The sequence below is a fragment of the Callorhinchus milii genome, unplaced genomic scaffold, assembly GCF_018977255.1.
Source record: "Callorhinchus milii isolate IMCB2004 unplaced genomic scaffold, IMCB_Cmil_1.0 Scaffold2, whole genome shotgun sequence".
Lineage (NCBI taxonomy): Eukaryota > Metazoa > Chordata > Chondrichthyes > Chimaeriformes > Callorhinchidae > Callorhinchus > Callorhinchus milii.
Window position 1 is genome coordinate 87,360,449 of NW_024704743.1, and position 19,852 is coordinate 87,380,300.

General features: G+C 41.3%; 1 protein-coding gene across 2 annotated transcripts in view; it reads left to right on the plus strand.

Moving 5' to 3' along the window:
• oxr1a (oxidation resistance 1a) overlaps positions 1-19,852 on the plus strand; it is a 270,847-nt gene that overhangs the window by 160,543 nt on the left and 90,452 nt on the right. For both annotated transcript variants that reach the window (XM_007902691.2, XM_007902692.2), the window contains exon 4: positions 10,763-10,845. In XM_007902691.2, coding sequence (XP_007900882.1) covers positions 10,763-10,845 — 83 coding nt within the window. The remainder of the gene's footprint in view (positions 1-10,762; positions 10,846-19,852) is intronic.

Sequence of the window (19,852 nt, forward strand, 5' to 3'; positions counted from 1 at the left end):
AAAAGGAGAGAGAAGGGGCAAGGCGGAGGGATAGAGGGAGAGTGTTTCAGAGTTTCGGGGCGTAGTGGCTGAAAGTGCAACTTCGATGGTGGGGCAGAGGATGCGAGGGACGAGCAGGAGGCCAGTGCTAGTCGAGTGGAGATGGTGGATTGGGGAGTGAGGAGGTCAGAGAGGTAGGGAGATGCCAGCGAGTGAAGGGATTTGAAATGAGTGTGAGGATCTTGAAGTCGATATGAAGGTTGACTGAAATGTGGTTTATTCCTGAACCTTCACATTTCTCTTTTAATCCGTGGATTGTCCTTGTTAACTGTTGTGTTTTGTGCAAGTATGTGTATGCCTAACCATTCCCCTCTCATGCTCCAGTCCTGTGCTGCAATTCAGTATATCTGTATTCTTGTGTTTAAATATTCTCCCACCATGTAATCAATAGTCTCTGCCAATGGAACTTGAGGCTTTGGGGCGTAAGATCAAAATTAACAGGCAAAAGCCACAACTAATGGTGATGATAAAACACTGGCCCCTTACCGCTGGGATTGCCATGATTGAAGGGCTGCCTGATTTTAAAACGCTCCTAACTAACTTACTTCACAATTATTACCCGTTTTTTTAAAAAAATGTTTGTAAGTATTGCGAACGACTTTCTCTTTTCCTTTCTGCTAATATACCTTGAGTATCGGAAACATAATTGGGAGAACTTGTATAGCATTACCCAGCCTGACAGCAAAGGAGTTAAAATAATATCTGTAGAGCATTACCATGGAGTGTATCAGTGATGCTTTTTATTTTCAAGAGAGTTTGTGCAAACTAATTTATGCACAGGAACCTCTGTTGTCTGGATCATAGCGAGGCAAACCATTGAAACTGCCGCTGGACTGGTTATACTAGACATTAAGATAATACCCAGCGCGTTGGACCACTGATAGCACTGTAATAGCCTTAGGGCATGAGAATTTTTTTTCATAAATGTTTCAGCAAATGTTCCAAAATGAAATTAATTTAGAAGTCTCTATCTCTGCCACAGTCATGCTCCTACTAGTATTAGGTTACTTTCATTCTGTTTGAAATTGGAACACAGCGTTTTGTGAGAATCAGCTTTGAGCTCAGGCTTTCAACAAAAAAAAACTTTTGGATGCCCCAGATAGATTATCCACAGGCATGCTTTAAACTTCAAAGCCATTTTGTGTACGTTGCTGCTGCGTTGAATACAAAAGGTCATGCAGGTTCTAGTTGGAATTGTTTTGAACTCAGAAAGCAATTGCTTATAGCAGTCCAGCAGTCCATTTGGGTCCAGCTATTGGCTGGATATTGATCTGCGGCTGAATGCTGCACCTTTCAGTATATGCTCCAGATCTGGATTAAATATACACTTTACATTGCGGTCTAATTTGTGACGTTTCTAAAATGGATTTTTTAATGAGGAGTTTGGCAAATGGTGGGGTGGGATATGGGGGGATGCGAGGTGGAGGGCGGTTGTGGGGAGGAGGTGGGGGAACTTGTCATGCCAACCCACAAGAAATCCAGTCTCATCTGTCTGCTTTGGACCAGTGTTCCCAGAGGTCAATGGGAACTAACAGAATTTAAAAATACTACAAATTAGACCTTATTGAAGGTATTAGGGTGGATATAAAGATGCTTAGCTAAGGGTCTCTAAGCTTGGCATCTTCTACGCGTCTTCTCTTTCTCACTCTCTTTATTTACCACTTCTTCTCCCCACAGTAAGCAGGTCTCCTTGGGTTCCAAAGATGACCTGTTTGGCAGCAGAATGTCAGAATTGAGTCATTCCTTTGTGGTAGTCTTGGTAGTCCGGTGTCTGAGCCGGTAGGTGTGCAGTACTCCAATGCTTGGAGTGACAAGGTAATCACTGGAAGCAAAATCTTTGCACTTGGCTCATGTTAACCCTGCAAGCCCTCATGGATAAGGTGCTACTAGTTGGACAAGTAGTGCTGTGAGTGGGCTTACTCGTAACCTATGTGGTTTTAGCTGGTTAAACAGTAACAGTATCCCTAATGCCCAAATTCTCACCAAACCTGTGTCTAATATTCTCTGAAATTAGGTAATCAGCCTGCATCCATGGATAGAGTACACACTATTCCAGATACAGGGCAATTCCATGTGAAGGTGACCTACATATATGGAACCCAATCTGTTATGGATACTCTTAAATATGGTGATGATGGGTTTCTACACATCTGCTGACCAAAAATAAACTCCCTCAAAATAGGGCTATTTATGCAGAGCATAACTGCAGTTACTTCTTAAAATTTTGCTATTTTATTTTACTGTATTATATTTTGGGGTAAGTAATTGTTCACATAGTGCTGGTCTCAAAACACGATAAGTGCATTTGATGCGTTAAAAAATAAAGATACACTAAATTGACCCCAGCATTCAAATGCAAGTAGTTTGTGGAGTCCTGAAGCTGAGTGTAAGTGAGAGACTTGAGTTCAATTCCAGGCAGGGCGAAACCTTGGGCAAGTTTCCTTACTCCACACGCCTAATAATAATCCCTCCAAAACCAAAAACAATAATAAATTGGTCATTTTCAATCTACGACTGTGGGACATTGCTGTGCGCAATTGGCTGCCGCGTTCCCCTACAAATATACAGTCAATTCACTTTACAGTGTGTTCTGTGAAGCGCTTTGGGACGTCCTCCCGACGTGAAAGGCGCTATATCAAATGCAAGGATTATTATTATTATTATAATAATTGTCTTCTTCTTTTTCGCTTCCTCGTTTTATGTGATGAACTTGTTGCAGTAAAATTGTAATGTGGCTGGTCGCGTAAAGTGAACCATTTGTTTGTTAAATTATTCAGTGCATTAGATATAAAATCCAGTGGCATCAGCCACACATTTTTAACAAACTGCTAATCTGTGGCTGCTGCTTGTAGGATTTATGAGATTTTGATGGTTGGTTGGTTATGAAGGTCACCGATGTTGTGAAATGTAGGGTATTTTTTTAAAAAAAGAAATGCGGTTGAGGAGCATTACAAGGTATGCAACTTAGCTCACAAACTTCGTGCTTTGGTTTAATTGTTTATTATTGATTGACATGGTTGTCCACATTTTCGAGTCACTGTAGATCGATGCAGAGACACTGCAATTTTATCTTCCGTTGTTCATCCTGCTTTTCTGATTTTTTTTAAACTTGTTTTAGTTTGTCGGTGCACACATCAGCTCATCTGCGCTCAGGCACGTTGATCTTTGACCAGTTTGCAAGATGAAGTTATTTATTGGAAGATGTGTTGGTACATAAAGATGAGCTGTAAATCAGCTGCTGCAAGCATCTCTCTGACGTTATTCCCAGCTCCTTAATTATATGCGATAGTGTCTCAGGTTTTGTTTTTATTGTTTTGGTGAATTTTGTGCCCATCAAGTTGAATGATGTTAGTACTGGAGAATTGAACATTTTCTCATTTGCACACCCAATATAACCATCAAGCTCTCCAGGGTTAGCTCCCAAGCATTAAGGTACAGTCTGAACTTCCCTCCATTTCTCCCCAACAATGTTGTTCACTCCAAACCTCAGAATAGAGTCCCCCACCACCCAATGTACCAGTGTTACCTTTTCAATTTCCCATATCAGTCACTTGGTCCATCTGAGGGAGTTAATTTACTGCTGAATACATGGCTGCTTTCTACTGTTAATTCATGCCCTCTAACAACTGAACTGAGATTCGATTTAACATTGGTTTTCAATGTTTCTAAAAAATTGTTCCTGCCTACTGGTGAAATGCAGCAGTGTATTTAAGGTAGCATTGACCACGAGTGAGGACAACCGATTAAAATTCAAGTAACCATCAGTAAACTTGAATTGGGCGCATCAAAACTTCTCTGGACTTCCATCATTGTTTGACACCCCAGCAGCTGATTTAAACATAATCTATTTGCTCTTTCTGATCAAACATAATCTTACACCCAAAAGATTGTGCAAAAGTGCAATGCTCGAGACGCCTGAGAATCAACATGACAGAATATCTTTTAACTTGGTCACTTATGCAGCCTGTAAATATCGAGGCCATTTGAATCCTTTTGGATTTCATGGTTTTTTTCTCTATCATTGTCTCAGAGGCAAACAGGCTTGCAGAATGAGTGGATAAATAGCAGATGAAGTTCAGTATAGAGAAATATGAAGTGATTTCCCTTGAAGCAGTTTATACCTAAGAGCCAAAGAGAGATAGATGTGCAAAGAGATATGGAGTTGCTAAATTAGTTGCTAAAAATAGCAACATGGTTAGACAAGATCATAAAGAATTCAAATGGAATCGAGAAGAATAGAATTTAAAAGCAAGGAAGTAACGTTACATTTATATAAAACCTTGTTTCAAGCACATTTTCGGTCCACCTCTGGTTATCATACCACAGGCAACAATAATAATCCTTGCATTTAATAGAACGCCTAATCACGTCTTCGAGATGTCTCAAAGCGCTTCACAGAATATACTGTAAAGTGAATTGACTGTATACTTTGTGGGCAAATCAAGACAGCCAATTGTGCGTAGCAGTGTCCCACAAACAGTCATGCATTGAAATGACCAATTTATTATAATTGTTTTTTTAAGGAATTATTACCCCTGGAAAAGCAATCTGCCAATCGACTAACAACCGGGTTCCTACTTATTGCTTGATAAACAGAGGCGTGTTGAGTAAAGAAACTTGCCCAACAATTCGCCCTGCAGGGAATTGAACCTAGATCTCTTGCTTGCAAGGCTTGTGCTCTAAGCACTGAGCTACAGGAATCCACAGAGAGAATGCATAGAAGATATACTATGATATTATCAAAGTTAAGAAGGTACGACTATCAGGGAAGATAGACAGGTTAGAGCTGTCTCGAAGTTAAGTTGTTTGAGAGAGGACCTGATAGAGCTATTTAAAATTATGAAGCTTTTAAATAAAGGTGAACATAAATAGACTGTTCCAACTTGTTAGTGAGTCCATAACTGGCGGCATTAGATATAAGATAGGCCCCACCAGATCAAATGAAAATTTAGGAGGAACCCCTTTACACAGAGAGTAGTGAGAATGTAGAACTCACTGCAGAAGTCGTGGTCGAAACTTAAAAACATCACTGCATTTAAGAGGAAAGTTGATTTATATATCAAGCAGATGGACAAATAAAGATACCAGTGGTGGGGGGGGGATTAGAATGTGTAAAGGGTTGTGCAGATTATAAACACTGGCCTGGACCAGTTGCACCATTTGGTCTGTTGGTTCTACAAGAACCACAACAACTTGCTTCCCACAGGACTTGACAGTGGTGGAGTCTGACACCGAGCCAGGGGGAGAGCGAAGTGGGAGGTTACTGCAAGCGCGATCTTTAGGCTGGATTTGAAAGTGGGGTGAGTGGACGAGGCGGAGGGTTTGAGGGAGAGAGTTTCAGATTGTCGGGGCGTAGTGGCTGAAGGCATGGCCACTGATGGTGTAGCGGAGGGGACGAGGGACAAACAAGCGGCCAGAGCCAGCCGACCTAAAAATGAACATAATGAATGTTTCTAATAATAATAATAATAATCCTTGCATTTGATATAGTGCTTTTCACGTCGGGAGGACGTCCCAAAGCGTTTCACAGAACACACTGTAAAGTGAATTGACTGTATATTTGTGGGTGAACACGGCAGCCAATTGTGCACAGCAATGTCCCACAAACAGTCGTAGATTGAAAATGACCAATTTATTATTGTTTTTGGTTTTGGAGGGATTATTATTAGGCGTGTGGAGTAAGGAAACTTGCCCAAGGTTTCGCCCTGCCTGGAATTGAACTCAGGTCTCTCACTTGCAAAGCGAGTGCTCTAACCACAGAGCTACAGGACTCCACAACCATGAACCCTATAGCTCATACAAGGTGACCAAAAAGTCGTAAAGTTCCCGGATTATCAAAACCAACACAAAAATATCATCATTTCTTTAAGATTTATCAGATATTGTAATGGTATCACAACTTTTTGGTCCCCCTGTACATATATGAATAGGTCTGTTCAATTGAAGCAATGGTAAGCACTATTGTAATGAAACCGCTGGATGTTCTTTGAATAATATCCTGCAGGGAATTGAAACTAGAGGTTCGCTGTCACTACTCAGATTTCCTTTTAAAAAATCAAGAGAAGCAGAATTGCGTAGGAGTTAACATTTGATGTAATTCCACCTATTGAAATTTATGGCAAAATGTAATAATGTTGCTGTGTACAGCTTTGATAATAACATTGGATGAGGTTGTGCGCAGGTGGGTGGGCGAGATAGAAAAATCTGTAAGTGTTTGATATAAAACTATGTAACTGGACATTTCTTATAGCATGTAAATTTCAGTGCACATAGTTTCAAAGCTGTAACTACCCATAGCTCAAAAAAACAGTAATAGGATGGGGTGGGATGGGATAGACTGAGTTCCCATCCAAAATTCTTGAGAAGGCCATTCATGCATTCTAGGTCCTGTCATTGGGAGAGTTTGTTTAGGTATTTATCCCACAGGTCATCATCTATTATCTCACCCTGTCTCAGTAAACTATAAACTGCAGTCTCTTTCCTTGTCACCTAATTAAGTGAACATTTCAATTAGTGTCCGGCAGCCATTCTGATTGAATGAGTAAAATATTGGTAGATGGTCTGTGGGTAAGAAAGCAAAGGGGAACTGCATGTTATAGTGAGGCCTCTTAATACAGTTCCCCTGGGAAGCCTCTTTTACAAGGGAAATCACACTGACTGAATGATTCAATTAATGCCACGTTTATATTGCAGCATCAGTGTGCAATATAACTGAGGCAGCGCTGATGCTTCCAGAGGCAGTTACCATGTGTGTCCCAAAGTCACTCCGGAGCTCCAAAGCACCTAAGACAGAGAGCTGAATGGTGTCTCTCACTGCCATGAGTTGTGCTGGCTTCCGTGGTTTTTTAAAAGCTCTGGGAAAATTTAGCTGAAGAGCTCAAGCCCACCTCAAGAGGCTAATCAGGGAATGCTCATGGCCTGTAAATCGAAAGATCACAACCTGCGACTTGAAAGTTACTGGGCAATGCTTTCAAGTTGCAAGTGTTCACATCTGCTGAGGTGTGTCTGTGTTGATGGTTTTGATTCCCGTCTGCAATGTAAACAGGACAGGTTCTGTGGGGACCCGGAATATCCTTAAAGCTAAATGCAGAGTAAATAAAATCCCAGGTTGAACTTTGAACCATTCTCTATTGCAGTTTCAGTCTTGTTGGCTTGTGCAAACTGTATTTAAATACCATTACAATGTTCAGTATTGCTAATAAACTGAACAAAAAAAATTGCAAGCATTTTCAGTTGTTCCTTGTTAGTATATGTGTACAATTTTACTTCTTTTAAAAAAAAGTTTCACTATTGCTTAATGCAGCCGTGGGTCACTCAAAATATGTGTTACTAGAGGAAGTCATTGTGAACCCTCAACCAAATTGTTGTGCTAAATGTGGATTACATTGACATTCTGTACATTGGATTGCTGTACATTCTGTAATATAATTCTTACTTCCATGCCATCATTCTGTGAATAGCAGTGATAAGTGGTGAAACTCTACAGTGCAGCATACTCTTGTCGGGGTGATGCAATCTATCTTGATGTGTAAACCTGGTATGAAATAAACAAGTGTTCTTGTCACTTAGCCTTGCTCCTACTTCTTTAAAACTGGAATCACAAGAACTCCCTTCCCTTCCCTGTAAATATGCATTACAATTTACAATACATATTTACACTTATACAATGCCTTTTATGCCGGGATGACCTCCCAAAGCGCTTGAAATTCTGCCTGACTACCACAGCTGAGGGTGGAGGTGGACAGGAGTGAGGAGGGGAAAGATGACCGAAAGAACAGTCAGAGGTACGTTTTGAGAACTACCTTGAAAGAGGGGAGTGAGTAAGTGAGTAAATATTGTTTGCTAAGTAATTATATCAAAGATTAATGGTACTTTACTATGATGGTTGGAGGATGAAGGAACAGCCTATTCTGTGTGCAGTATTAGATTGGAAAATAAATCTGCTTTATTTGAAGTTGTTAAGAAGTAAACGAGTAACAACTGGGTTCCTACTTATTGCTAGATAAACAAGGGCATGTGGAGAAAGGAAAGTTGCTTAAGGTTTCGCCCCGCCCAGACTTGAACCTGAGTCCTCTCTCTTGTGAGGCGAGCGCGCTAATCACTACGCTACGGGATTCCACAAAGAGGGAAGGGGGAGGTGACTGCATGAGTGAATGAAGAGGTAGTTTATTAGGCTGGATTTAAAGATGGATAGAGATGGGGAGAGGCTATAGGGAGGGAGTTCCAGAGATTGGTGGTACAGTTGCTGAAGGCTTGGCCAGATGGTGGGGGCGAGGGATGCTCAGCAAGGCCGTAGTTTATTGTTTTTGGAACAGGATTTCACATGGGTTTTTATTTTGTCCCATTTATATACTGTACTACAAACATGATAATTTAAAGGATTCACTCTTTCAAATTGATTGCACAGCTGATCTATGTAGACAGCCTTATTTGACCATCATAAGCACTTTGAGACATCTCGAAGATGTGATAAAGCGCTATATCAAATGCAAGGATTATTATTATCAGCATACTGATCTGAATCCAGATGATTGATTTATTGCTGCAAACTCTATATGGGCAGTGAGCAAATGTCACACCATTCTGGAGATGCTGCAGTCACACCGACATCTATTGGTCATATTCATTCCTTGCCTGTTTCCAGCTATCAAAGGCAGCTAACAAGTACAGCAATGGTGTTGCCAGTATTGGCAAGAACTGTGACCAAACGAGTGTCTGTGAGGAATGTTTAAAGAGTTTAACATTTTCTCTGGACTGGAAACTTCAGAGCCCAGACTTGTGGAATATTCTTGAATTCAGACATAATGTAATGAAGTCAAATTAAGGTTGTTTTTTTTAATTCTGCAATTCTGTACAATCTTACATTTTAAGGACAAAATAGCCTTGCAGGCTAAGACTAGGTGAAATTTTGGGCCTTTTTTTTCTATAACTTCATATCCTGCATGTAAAACATTTTGGAATATGGGCCTTACCATGAAAGGCCCTGAGCTGTTATTGTGATTGATTTTTGATTATCCAGTGTTAATTATTATCATTTGCCTATAAAAATACAGTCACTACACTTTGCAGTGAATCCTGTGAAACTCTTTCAGTCATCTTCTCAATGTGAAAGGCACTGTATCAAATGCAAGGATTATTTTGTTTTAGTGCATTTATTTTGCAGTGCAAAATTCAGCTTCCCATTCACTTGCCATTAACTCTGCACATAAAGCCTATAAAGTAGGTTCAAAAACCCACGCTACAAATAGGCTGGATACTCAGGGTGAGTGTATGTAATCTCCTCTCTCCCCCTTCTCCCATGCTCAGTATCCAATCCCGTTCAACTACATGAAGGCTGCTATATAAATGGAAGTTGTTGTGGCAGTGGTGGTTATTGTTGTCTGGTATGGGGTGGGTGGGCTGTTTTTGCCCCACCTCCCCGTACCTCTCCAGCTACTGTAAAAATGCAGTTTGTGCAATTTGTCTGCCTGTCTGCTGGCTTCACCAAACCACAAAAACAAGATGATTCCACAGCATCACTTCTACACTTCTAAATGCAGTAACAAATGTAGTTAAGGCAACTGCAAACATCAAACCATGACCGTGCCTGAAATGTCAAGCTCAGTGAATTATAGAGCTTGCTAAGTACCCACTTATTCTCCCCGGTGTAAATTCTGATCCATCTATTTGCTTTTGTGTGTCCAGAAATGAATGCAATTACCAGTTGCTTTAATTAGAGGAGTGTACATAGGCAGCATTCCTTTATATTTATATTGAAGTTCATTCAGGCTTCATAAAGTCACCTAAAGGGAGAGATAGGAGAGGAGGGAGATTGAAGTTGGTTAGGCACTTCCATACTGGTGCAATTACTCACTGATTAAATAGTATTGTAGCATATTGATTTATATTATCATGTTGTATGTTGGACAACTTTGCAAAGCCTTTATTTATGTCCTTTTAAAGTATACGGTTAGGCTGAATGTTTTATTCCTATTGGTAGGTTGTTTTGTTAATAGTTAACTCTGAGCACAACCATGCATATAAATTGAAATTTATTTGGCGTTCTGGTTGCTACCCTGCATGAGGGGTGCTATATGTATGCAAGTTGTTGAAATTTTGGGATCCTTTTCACGTAAAGATGCAGGTTGGCGGAGCCTCGGTTTATAAAAGTAACTATGGGTAGTGCAGCTTTAAGTGATCTGAAAATCTCTATAGAGGAGGTCTGATACTATGTGTGCAGACTGCAGTGGAAGTTCAGTGCTGTGAGGGGTTAAGAGCAGGAATGAGAGCTCCTATCGGAAACGCAGCTTTCAGGCGGCCAGAATACAGAATGGATTCAATTAAATGCTGGAGCTGTGCATTTGTAATTAATGCAAACCCCTCCTGATATGTGTGAAGTCATTCAAACTCTTCAGTATTGATTAAGCTCCATGGATGCCAGCAGCTGTCAAACGCCTTTTTTTGTCGATCTCTTTCGAGATCTCAGGGAAGAGCTGTGTTGTGGTCAGGGCAAGGGAAGAAGGGAAGCTTCTTTCAGGCATCGGGAACCTGCTTGCCTATGAGAAGTGACTGTAGTCAGCCTGTGGCGAATGAGTGAATGTGTGTGTTCGAGACAGAGGGCACAGCATCCAACCTTCTGGCTGTCAAGAGTTGCCTCTCGGCTGAACCGGATTCAGCAGTGCCTGACCAGTCGAGAAAGAAACCAGCATGGAATTAACCCGCACCTTGCCTCGTCTGCTTTCAGATACCGGCCAGAAGAAGACCCCAGAGAAGAAGGATGCACGGCGAATGTCTTTTCAGAAGCCCAAGGGGACTATGGAATACATGGTAAGTGACAGCAAAAGATCATGTTGTTTGTACAAGTCTTCAAAATTAACTCCCAACTTATTGTGATTTGTGGGGAAAGCCAGATCCAGGGCAGTCTGACATTTTCCCCCCAGATTGTAATTCAGTGACAGTGCTGTGCTGCTCTCCCTTAACTTGAATTGCATAAGCCGGTGGCCAGTGTCCCGCTCCACGGCCACTGAGGACTGACCCACCTGACAGTGCTATCGTTTCTATCGATCCTTCAGTCTCTATAGCCGACCTTAGGTCCCCGGGAATTGCAGAAAATGGAGCCTGGCTGAGTCTGTGGAGTGCTCTTGAAATGACCCTGTTGTCAGCTGCAGTCAGGTTAGAAAGCGCTGGTTACTATGGAAAAGTGCATGTGAATCCCAGCTGGCAGGTGCAGTTTACAGAGGCTCTCTTTCCCATAAGTCATTTTTTTTTAATCTAGCATTTCAACATTTTTTTTATTAATTATTATTTGGTCCTTTTTTTTACAAAATAATCTATTCCTCTCAAAAGTAGAAAGAAAGAATTTGAGTTCTTACAGCGCCTTTTCACGTTGCAATATCTCTGCTTCACAAAAAATTCATGTGAGGTGTAGTGACTGTTTTTGAAGGCAAATACAGCAGCCAATTGCACCAGCAATACCCAACAAACAGCCGCGAGGTTAATTGCCAATTTATCCGGAGGACTGATAGTTTGACCAATAGGAGGAACTTCCTTCTCTTTTCAAATAATATCATGGCATTTTTACCATCCATTTGGACAGGCAGGCAGGACTTTACTTTAACACTGGACGGCATCTCATCACGCTTAATGTCTCTGAAAGATGGTACCTAAGATAATACAGCACTCTCCAGTTACTGCCAAACTGTGCCATTGTTAAGCACTCCTGGACATCATCCCATGTGAAGGGCACTACATAAATGCAAATTGTTGAAATGAGGTCAAGTAACGCAAGAAAAAAACAGGTACCTGCAGGTTGATTCCTATCCAGTCTGCCACCAAAATGCAAATTGAATTGTTTTGTTTTTGAAAACATTAAGATAATATTATGACCTTTGCAAAACTGTTAATTTGCTACATAAGATTAAGGGGATACCATTTTTTGACCAAAACTCTCAGGATTCCCTTATTATTAAGAGATGCAATGGAGCCCATTATAAGGTGGTAGTTGGGATCCTTAAATCCCAACCCACTTTTACAGGACTTGTGGAGTCCTGTAGCTCAGTGGTTAGAGCACTTGCTTTGCAAGTGAGAGTCCTGGGTTCAATTCCAGGCAGGGCGAAACCTTGGGCAAGTTTCCTTACTCCACACACCTAATAATAATCCCTCCAAAACCAAAAACAATAATAAATTGATCATTTTCGATCTACGACTGTTTGTGGGACATTGCTGTGCGCAATTGGCTGCCGTGTTCGCCCACAAATATACAGTCAATTCACTTTACAGTGTGTTCTGTGAAGCGCTTTGGGATGTCCTCCCGACGTGAAAAGCGCTATATCAAAATGCAAGGATTATTATATAACACAGGGCTGTGATAGTCAGTCAACACTTCCAAATTCACGGTGCCTGCTCTCCACACGTGCACCAACCAGCTTCCACACAATTGTAGTGGAAGGAATCCACACTCCATCTGTGTTGTAAGCCTCCATGGTCTTGCTCCCTCTTACCTCTCCAACCTCCTAACCCTATATCAGTCTGTCCGCCCCGTCCAATCGGCAGACACTGGCCTGCTTCAGGGCGCCCGCCCTTCCCACCCCACCATTGGCGGTCGGGCATTCAGCATCTCTGCCCCCACACTCTGGAACTCTATCCCACAATTTCTCTGCCTCACCCCCTCTCTTGCCTCCTTCAAGCCTTATCTAAAGATCTCCTCTGGCCACCCTCCCACCCCCACCCCTTTGCCCTCCACCCCTCCTGAACCCAACTCCCAGCTTGTGTCCGAAAAACCTTGACTGTCTAGCGCCCTGGGACGTCTTTCCGACAAGTGTAAGTTGTTGTTGTTGTAGGTGGACAAGTGGTGGACTTGTTAATTGCAAGTTGCATGTACCACTTTGTAAAATCAGGATGTGTGTTCAGCAAGCTACTTAAATTTAACCAAGCTCATCACTGATTAGTGTTATCATTTAGTTTATGCCTTGTGCTGTATTGTCAAACAATTTCCATACAACAGGTTCTACTACTAATAATAATACTTATATTTGAAATAATAATTCACGATTTCTAGACGTCTCAAAGCGCTTCACAGAATATACTGTAAAATGAAGTGAACTATGTCCAGCAAACACCCATGGAATGAATGGCCAATTTTATTTGAGAAGATTGTTGGCCAGACCATCAGGAGAAATTCCCTTCTCTGTATGAACAGTGCCATAGGATCCACCTAAATAGACCGACCGGGCCTCAGTTTAAAGTCTCGTCCAAAGAATGCACCTCCTGGATCTCCCAGGATTCCACATCTCACTTAATAAAACCAGAATCTCTGCATTTCCTTTTGCTGTATTTGCACTGCGGGAAGCTGTTAGTTGTTCCATAACAACCTGTTTGAATCATATTGAATGTACTTTTCTTGATTACATTTCCCCGACTTCTCCCTCTTCAAGATTTGTTCTTTCAATATTTAATTGTGAGTATTCTCAATAACATGTAGCACGGTGACTGTCACTGTCTTCAATGAGAGCCAGTGTTGAACAGGATCTCAGTTTGAATACAGCCACACCTTTTTGATTTAATACATTTCTATTCTCGACACTCACATACCTTTCCGATCTACATTTCCAATACTGGTGAACTGGGTGTGTTAAATTTTCAATTTAAATATGTAATATTATACATCATATAATACATAAAGTTACATGATTTCCAAAGTTTGCTCTGAGTGCAGATGCTTTCCGATGCCTGGAAGTATGTCCCGTTAACTCACAGAAACTCTGCTCTGAGAATGGATTGTATCAGTGCGGAGTTTCTGTGGGGTAATGGGAAACGCTTGTTTCCTTAATGAGAAATTCTGTCAGCAATTGCAGCATATTCAACCTCATTGTATTGGGATGGGAAAAAAGGATATTTATAAGTGAGTTCAGTCCTGTATCCTCATCTGTGCATTCAGGTGATCATTGAATACCCCAGAATTTTGTTCAAGTTTAATGACATTTTCCCTAAGATCCTGGTCAGGTATCCCCTCGACATCTCGCCAATGTGCAACGCCTCAGCTCTGAAGAGCTAAGTGGTTGGAGCTACATGTAAGTGTGGACACATTGAGTCTTCCAGTTCAGGGGCATGCAGGTTCCGTAAGTTGTTCCTAAGGTGGTTTCAACATTCAAGCACTTTTTCAACCCCACTGCCCACTATTCCACAGCACTCTGGAGGAGAAAGAGACCTGATCAGCTTTTACCACAGATTTTGTTCTGCCTGTTTCATTGTGCTTTCAAATAGCTCTTGAACATTACTGCAGAGAAACAGGTCATTTGGTCCAACTAGTCTGCGAGCGTCTACCCTGTGCAAAGAGCACTATATAAATGCAAGTTGTTGTTGTACTCTTTGCCAGTGTTTATGCTCCACGTGAGCATAAACACTCCTCTTGATCTCCTCTCCTCTCCCATACCCCTCTATTCACTTCTCCGTCATGCATGCATTCATGCCTGATTAGGAGCACAACTGAGCCAGCATAGGGACAATGCCAATAATCATGAAATTATGACATTTTGAAATGATCTACATAATCAGATCTCTATTCGGGTGATACCATTTTTGTAAGGTTATTGAACTGCCCTGCTATTTTGAAGAAAATAGGTTTTCTCTCACAGAAAGTAGAATATACCAACAACAATAACAACTTGCTCTATATATAGTGCCCTCCACGCAGGGTAGCATCTCAGAGTGCTTAAGATATCCCCCAACCGCTCAGCACCACCTTCAGTAGCCATGCCTTCACCTAGTATGCCTCTAATCTCTGGAACTACTACCTCAATCCTTCCTCCTCACACTCTCTATCTGATTTTAAATCCCACCTGGAAATCTACCTCTTCAATTGCGCCAATCATCTGTCCCTTCCCCCTTCCTTGCTCAGTCACAAACCCTCCCACTATACAGCACTCCAAGATGTTATCTTATATGAAGGCCGCTACATAAATGAAAATTGTTGTAGTTCTTACAGAAAAACAGCTTACAAAAAACAAGTGGGTCCTATTGCATAAACGGCATCACATGGGATTGTGTTTTAAATATCTTCTCCATTTGTCCCAATTTCAGGAGGGAGAAGGATAGTGATGATGATGATGGTGTGTTTATTTCCTCTTTGTCAAGTTTAGTCATCTGATCACCAGAGCCCAGACATCGATCGGTGCAGTCAGGTTATACTAAGATTTCTGTCCTCCTTTGAAACACAGAGCACTTGTCTTGTTGTCCCCTCCTTCGTTTTATTTCTCTGTGTGTCAATGCTTTGACTTATAATGGAAGCTGAAGGGCTCAGATGGTACAAGCATGTTGTAGCCAACTGCTGGGATCTTATCTGTTGACCTGAGAGGACAGTGGATTTAAACTCTTGACACATGTCAAAGGGTCACTGATTCCTGGAAGTCATAGGCCAATTGAGCCTGTCCTGGTGTTAGCTCATCCACTGGAGCTAACTACTTCCATTTACAGCTCTATTATGTCCAACTTCCCCCAAATACTCCATTAAGTTCTAGTACTTAAAAGTAATAATAATCCATGCATTTGGTATAACTCCTTATCACGTTGGAAAGACGTCTCAAAAGCGCTTCACGGGATTTACTGTGAAATGGAGTTACTGTATATTTGTAGGCAAATGTGGCAGCACAAATGGGCACTACAAAAAACACAAAAGCAGTACATTGCAGAAGGTGTTGCAATTTAATTCACTGATAAAGAGGCTGATACAAAATATCTATTCCCAGAAAGCCAACAAAGCACTTCTAAAGACTAAACCAGGGCTGAAGGCAGATCTTAATAAGAAACGCCAATAGAATTCCTGTGGACTAATGGGAACTGTTCACTGGGGCGAGATTGAGTTTGAGTGGATTCCCATGGGGTGTCAATAACTTGCCTCTGATTACTCGAAGGGATCCTTATTTATGCAACTTGGATTCCTTATGAAGGAACCCTGTTAAAATATACCGAAAAGTAGAGACAAATAAGGAGTTAAAGCAACCTAGGTACATTCAGGTTCCAATTTCAATTTCTGAACCTGAGAAATCCAATTAATACAGAAATGTGATTGAATTAGGAATTTCCATGTGTAGGTGGGTTCCATGGCATTTTCAGTTTGGTTTGGATACTGTTAAGCATGGTGATGGGTTTCCTCATGTGTTAGAAATCCAGTTGACCTGCGCTCCCCCCCCCCCCCAAGTGACACAATATAATGTTGTAGCACTTGTAATGATAATCAAATTTGCTTTTGATATCGCACCTTTCACATAATTTTAGGATCTTAGTCTGGGAGATACAGAGCTGGTGAGAATACAGGTGATGGGTCAGGGAGCTTGGGGCAGCAGAGAAGTTAGACCAAGGAGGTCTGGTTGAATTGTAACTTGCGGAGGGTAGTCCACGGGACACTGGCGATCTATGCATTGGAGAAGTCTAGGAGGCTACAATGGCATGGATGAGGATTATGGCTGTGTTTAGGGTATGATAGTAATTGTGGTGGATGAAAATAATAAAGCTTGCATTTGGTATCACAGAGTTGAGGTGGCTCAAAGAGCTTCACAAGATATACTGTAAAGTGGATTGACTGTGTATTTTGTGGGTGAAACGTGGCAGCCACTTGCACACAGCAATGTTCCACAAATTGCCATGGAGTAAGTGACCAATTTTATTTAGGCGATTGTTGACTAGGACTCCCTAGTCTTTTCAAATAGTGCCATGGAACCTTTAACGTCCACCTGAATAAGCAGGCAGATCCTCGGTTTAATATCTTATTCGAAGGACAGCACTTCGGACAACATAACACACCCAGCGCTGCATTGAAATGTCAGCTATGTGATTCCAAGTCTCAACGTGGGGCTTGAACCCACAACCTTCTGACTCAGAGGTCAAGAGTGCTACCAATGAGCCAGGCGAACACACAATGTTGCAGAGATAGAGGAAAGTGGACTTGGTAAGAATCTGGATGAAAGTTTGAAGGAGAGTAGAACATTGTGGTGGTTGGGGGAGGGGAAAGGAAACCCATTAGCATATAATCAAAAAGAATGCATGTAGGCATTTGACCCACCACATCAATTCCTCTGCTATCTCCAGAGGAAGCATTTGGACAACTGGAAAAAAAAATGGAAATGTAACATGATGCAGCATCAATGATGGTGAATCTAAAGATATGCCCAGGAAGTAGATGTTCTAAATAATGTCTTACCTCTCCATCCTTATCTTTGTGTGATCAATGATTGTGTGACAAAGTGAATGGTGCATTTATTTGTTACCTATTTTTCACTGGTGGTTGTGTACCATCTGCATATTGTCAGCATAATATCCATTCTGCTTTGGATTTGCAATGTGGTTTGTGTTGGGAGCACGAATGGCAATTTGGTGTTTGGCAACATTAACAATTTTTCTATTTTGTACGGTAATGAATCTTGTTGCTAACTTTGCTAACCATCCAATTGTGTGCAGTTTAATTTTTAACTTTTAAGAGAAAAGTGAAGGTTAATCATGATTCTCATTTTATAAGATTTTGCTGAGTAAAGTTCAAGGTTGTGAAAATCATTTAAAAAACTGGAAGAATCTTGAAAATGTCGGTGTTCTCTACTTTTTTCCTCAAATTATTTTTAATGTAAAATCATGGCCGAAGTTAATCTTATCATTTGATTTTAATTGACTAAAGATAATTATAAAACCGTGCCACAGTATACATTATTAATCTAATCACTATTTCAGCCTGCTGTTTTATAAAGAATGTGTTGCAATTTGTTTTTGTGGAGTCCTGTAGCTCAGTGGTTAGAGCACTCGCTTTGCGAGCGAGAGACCTGGGTTTGATTCCCGGCAGGGCGAAACCTTGGGCACGTTTCCATACTCCACATACCTGATAATAATCCCTCGAAAAAACAATAATAAATTGGTCACTTCAATCCACGAGTGTTTGTGAGACACTGCTGTGCGCAATTGGCTGCCACATTTCGCCCACAAATACAGTCAATTCACTTTACAATCTAATCTGTGAAACGCTTTGAGACATCTAGAAGACGTGAAAAGCACTATATCAAATGCAAGGATTACTATTATATTATTACACGTATATAGTCAGGTGCACATAAATTAAATGAATCCTTGCTTTTAATATAGGGTTTGCAAGTCGGCAAGTCCTTCACGATATATTGTAAAGTGTGATCACTGTGTATTTTGTAGACATATTGGAGAGTCAGTTTGTCCCACAAAGACGCCTGACAATTCATTCCTTCAATAACCTCCTTAACGCAATACTGCACAAACTGGAACTAAAAAAGATTGCTGTGGGTATCTGGAACATTCCAATGGATAACAGCTAAAGGTAGCAGAGACCTTCACTGCCAGCCGTAGTGTGATCACAGCATTCATACAATCACAGAATTATACAGCACAGAAGAACGCCTTCGGCCCATCGTGTTTATGCCAGTTCTTTGAAAAGAGCTATCCAAATCAATCTCACTCCCCTGCGCTCTCTCCATAGCCCTGCAAAACATTATTAGTGTTAGTAAACACTGACTGTCTCCGCAGATCTTCATTGACCAGATGGTACATCTCAGTACACCTCCTGGGGAAGTCAGAACTTCTTCATGCACTGCCTTTCTGTGAGAGTAACCGCTTATATGATGGCAACTCTGCTGATCTCTAAATCTGCCGCGCCCCCTCGCTCTCTCTTTCTACAGCTCAATGATTATTACTGCCCCTTCTGCTTTGATATGCTCACCATCAAAAATCTAGTGTCAGCCTGGTTCAATTCTCTTGCATCTAAAGTCAGAAGGTGGTGGATTCAAGCCCCACATCAGGACTTTGAACTTCAAGTATCGGCTAAGTGCTGCATGGTTGGAGATGGCATCATTCAGAAGGGATGTGAAACAGTGGTCCCTTCTGCCTGTTCAGGTGTATGTTAAAGATCCCATACAACTACTTTACAGGTCTCCAGACTAACAATCCTCCAAATAAAAAAAAGTGTGTTGCTTAATGACTTCTGTGAAGTGCTTTGACATAGCTCAATGATGTGATAAGATACTATATCAAATGCAAGGATTATTATTAAGTTCATATTCGGAGCTTGCTACTATTTTAGCTCTTGAAATTTGCACAAATCACTACAATAAATTAATAATGACCTTCAGCAAAGCCTTAACAAGTGGTGGGAATTTCAGGTGCAGGCTTGTGGCTAGAGCAGTTTTTTGACATTGCACCCATTGCTCTCGCTTAGGTTCTCCCTAAAACCAGTGAACCTTTTAATATTTCTAAATGGAATTTTGCATCTGTTCATTTTCAGTTGAGTTAGGAATAAGAAAGTCTGCACTGTGCATTTTTGAGGATTTCTATTCACACATTCTTATTAAAATTCCACTGCATCACGAATTGAGCAATCTGTCACTGATGAACAGTGAGATATAGCCGTGCTCTCAGTGGTGTGAATGAGCCACAGCTCCGGTAGCACTCCAGCATGAATGAGTGCTGATGTGCTCTGGCACCGGTGGAAGCTCACCTGCTGCTACGCACAGATGGTCTCTTCTGCAGGGAAGAATCTTTGAGTAAAACGAGACGACCAACCTCAAGTGGACTTCCCAATTCTTCTCTCCACAAGCTATAGTCCATTCAGAACTTCATGAGTCTATCACCCCCATCCTTACCCAGCTTCACAGACCCCCATAGGATTGAGTTCAAGATGCTCGTCTTCCCTTTTAAAACCCTCCATGGTCTTGCCCCACCCTAACTCAGTGATCCTTTAAAAGCTTACCAATCTGCCTACTTGCTCCACTCGGCAATGTCTGTTTAACGTCCCCCACTCTGCATACCCCATCATTGGAGGTCGGGCTTTCAG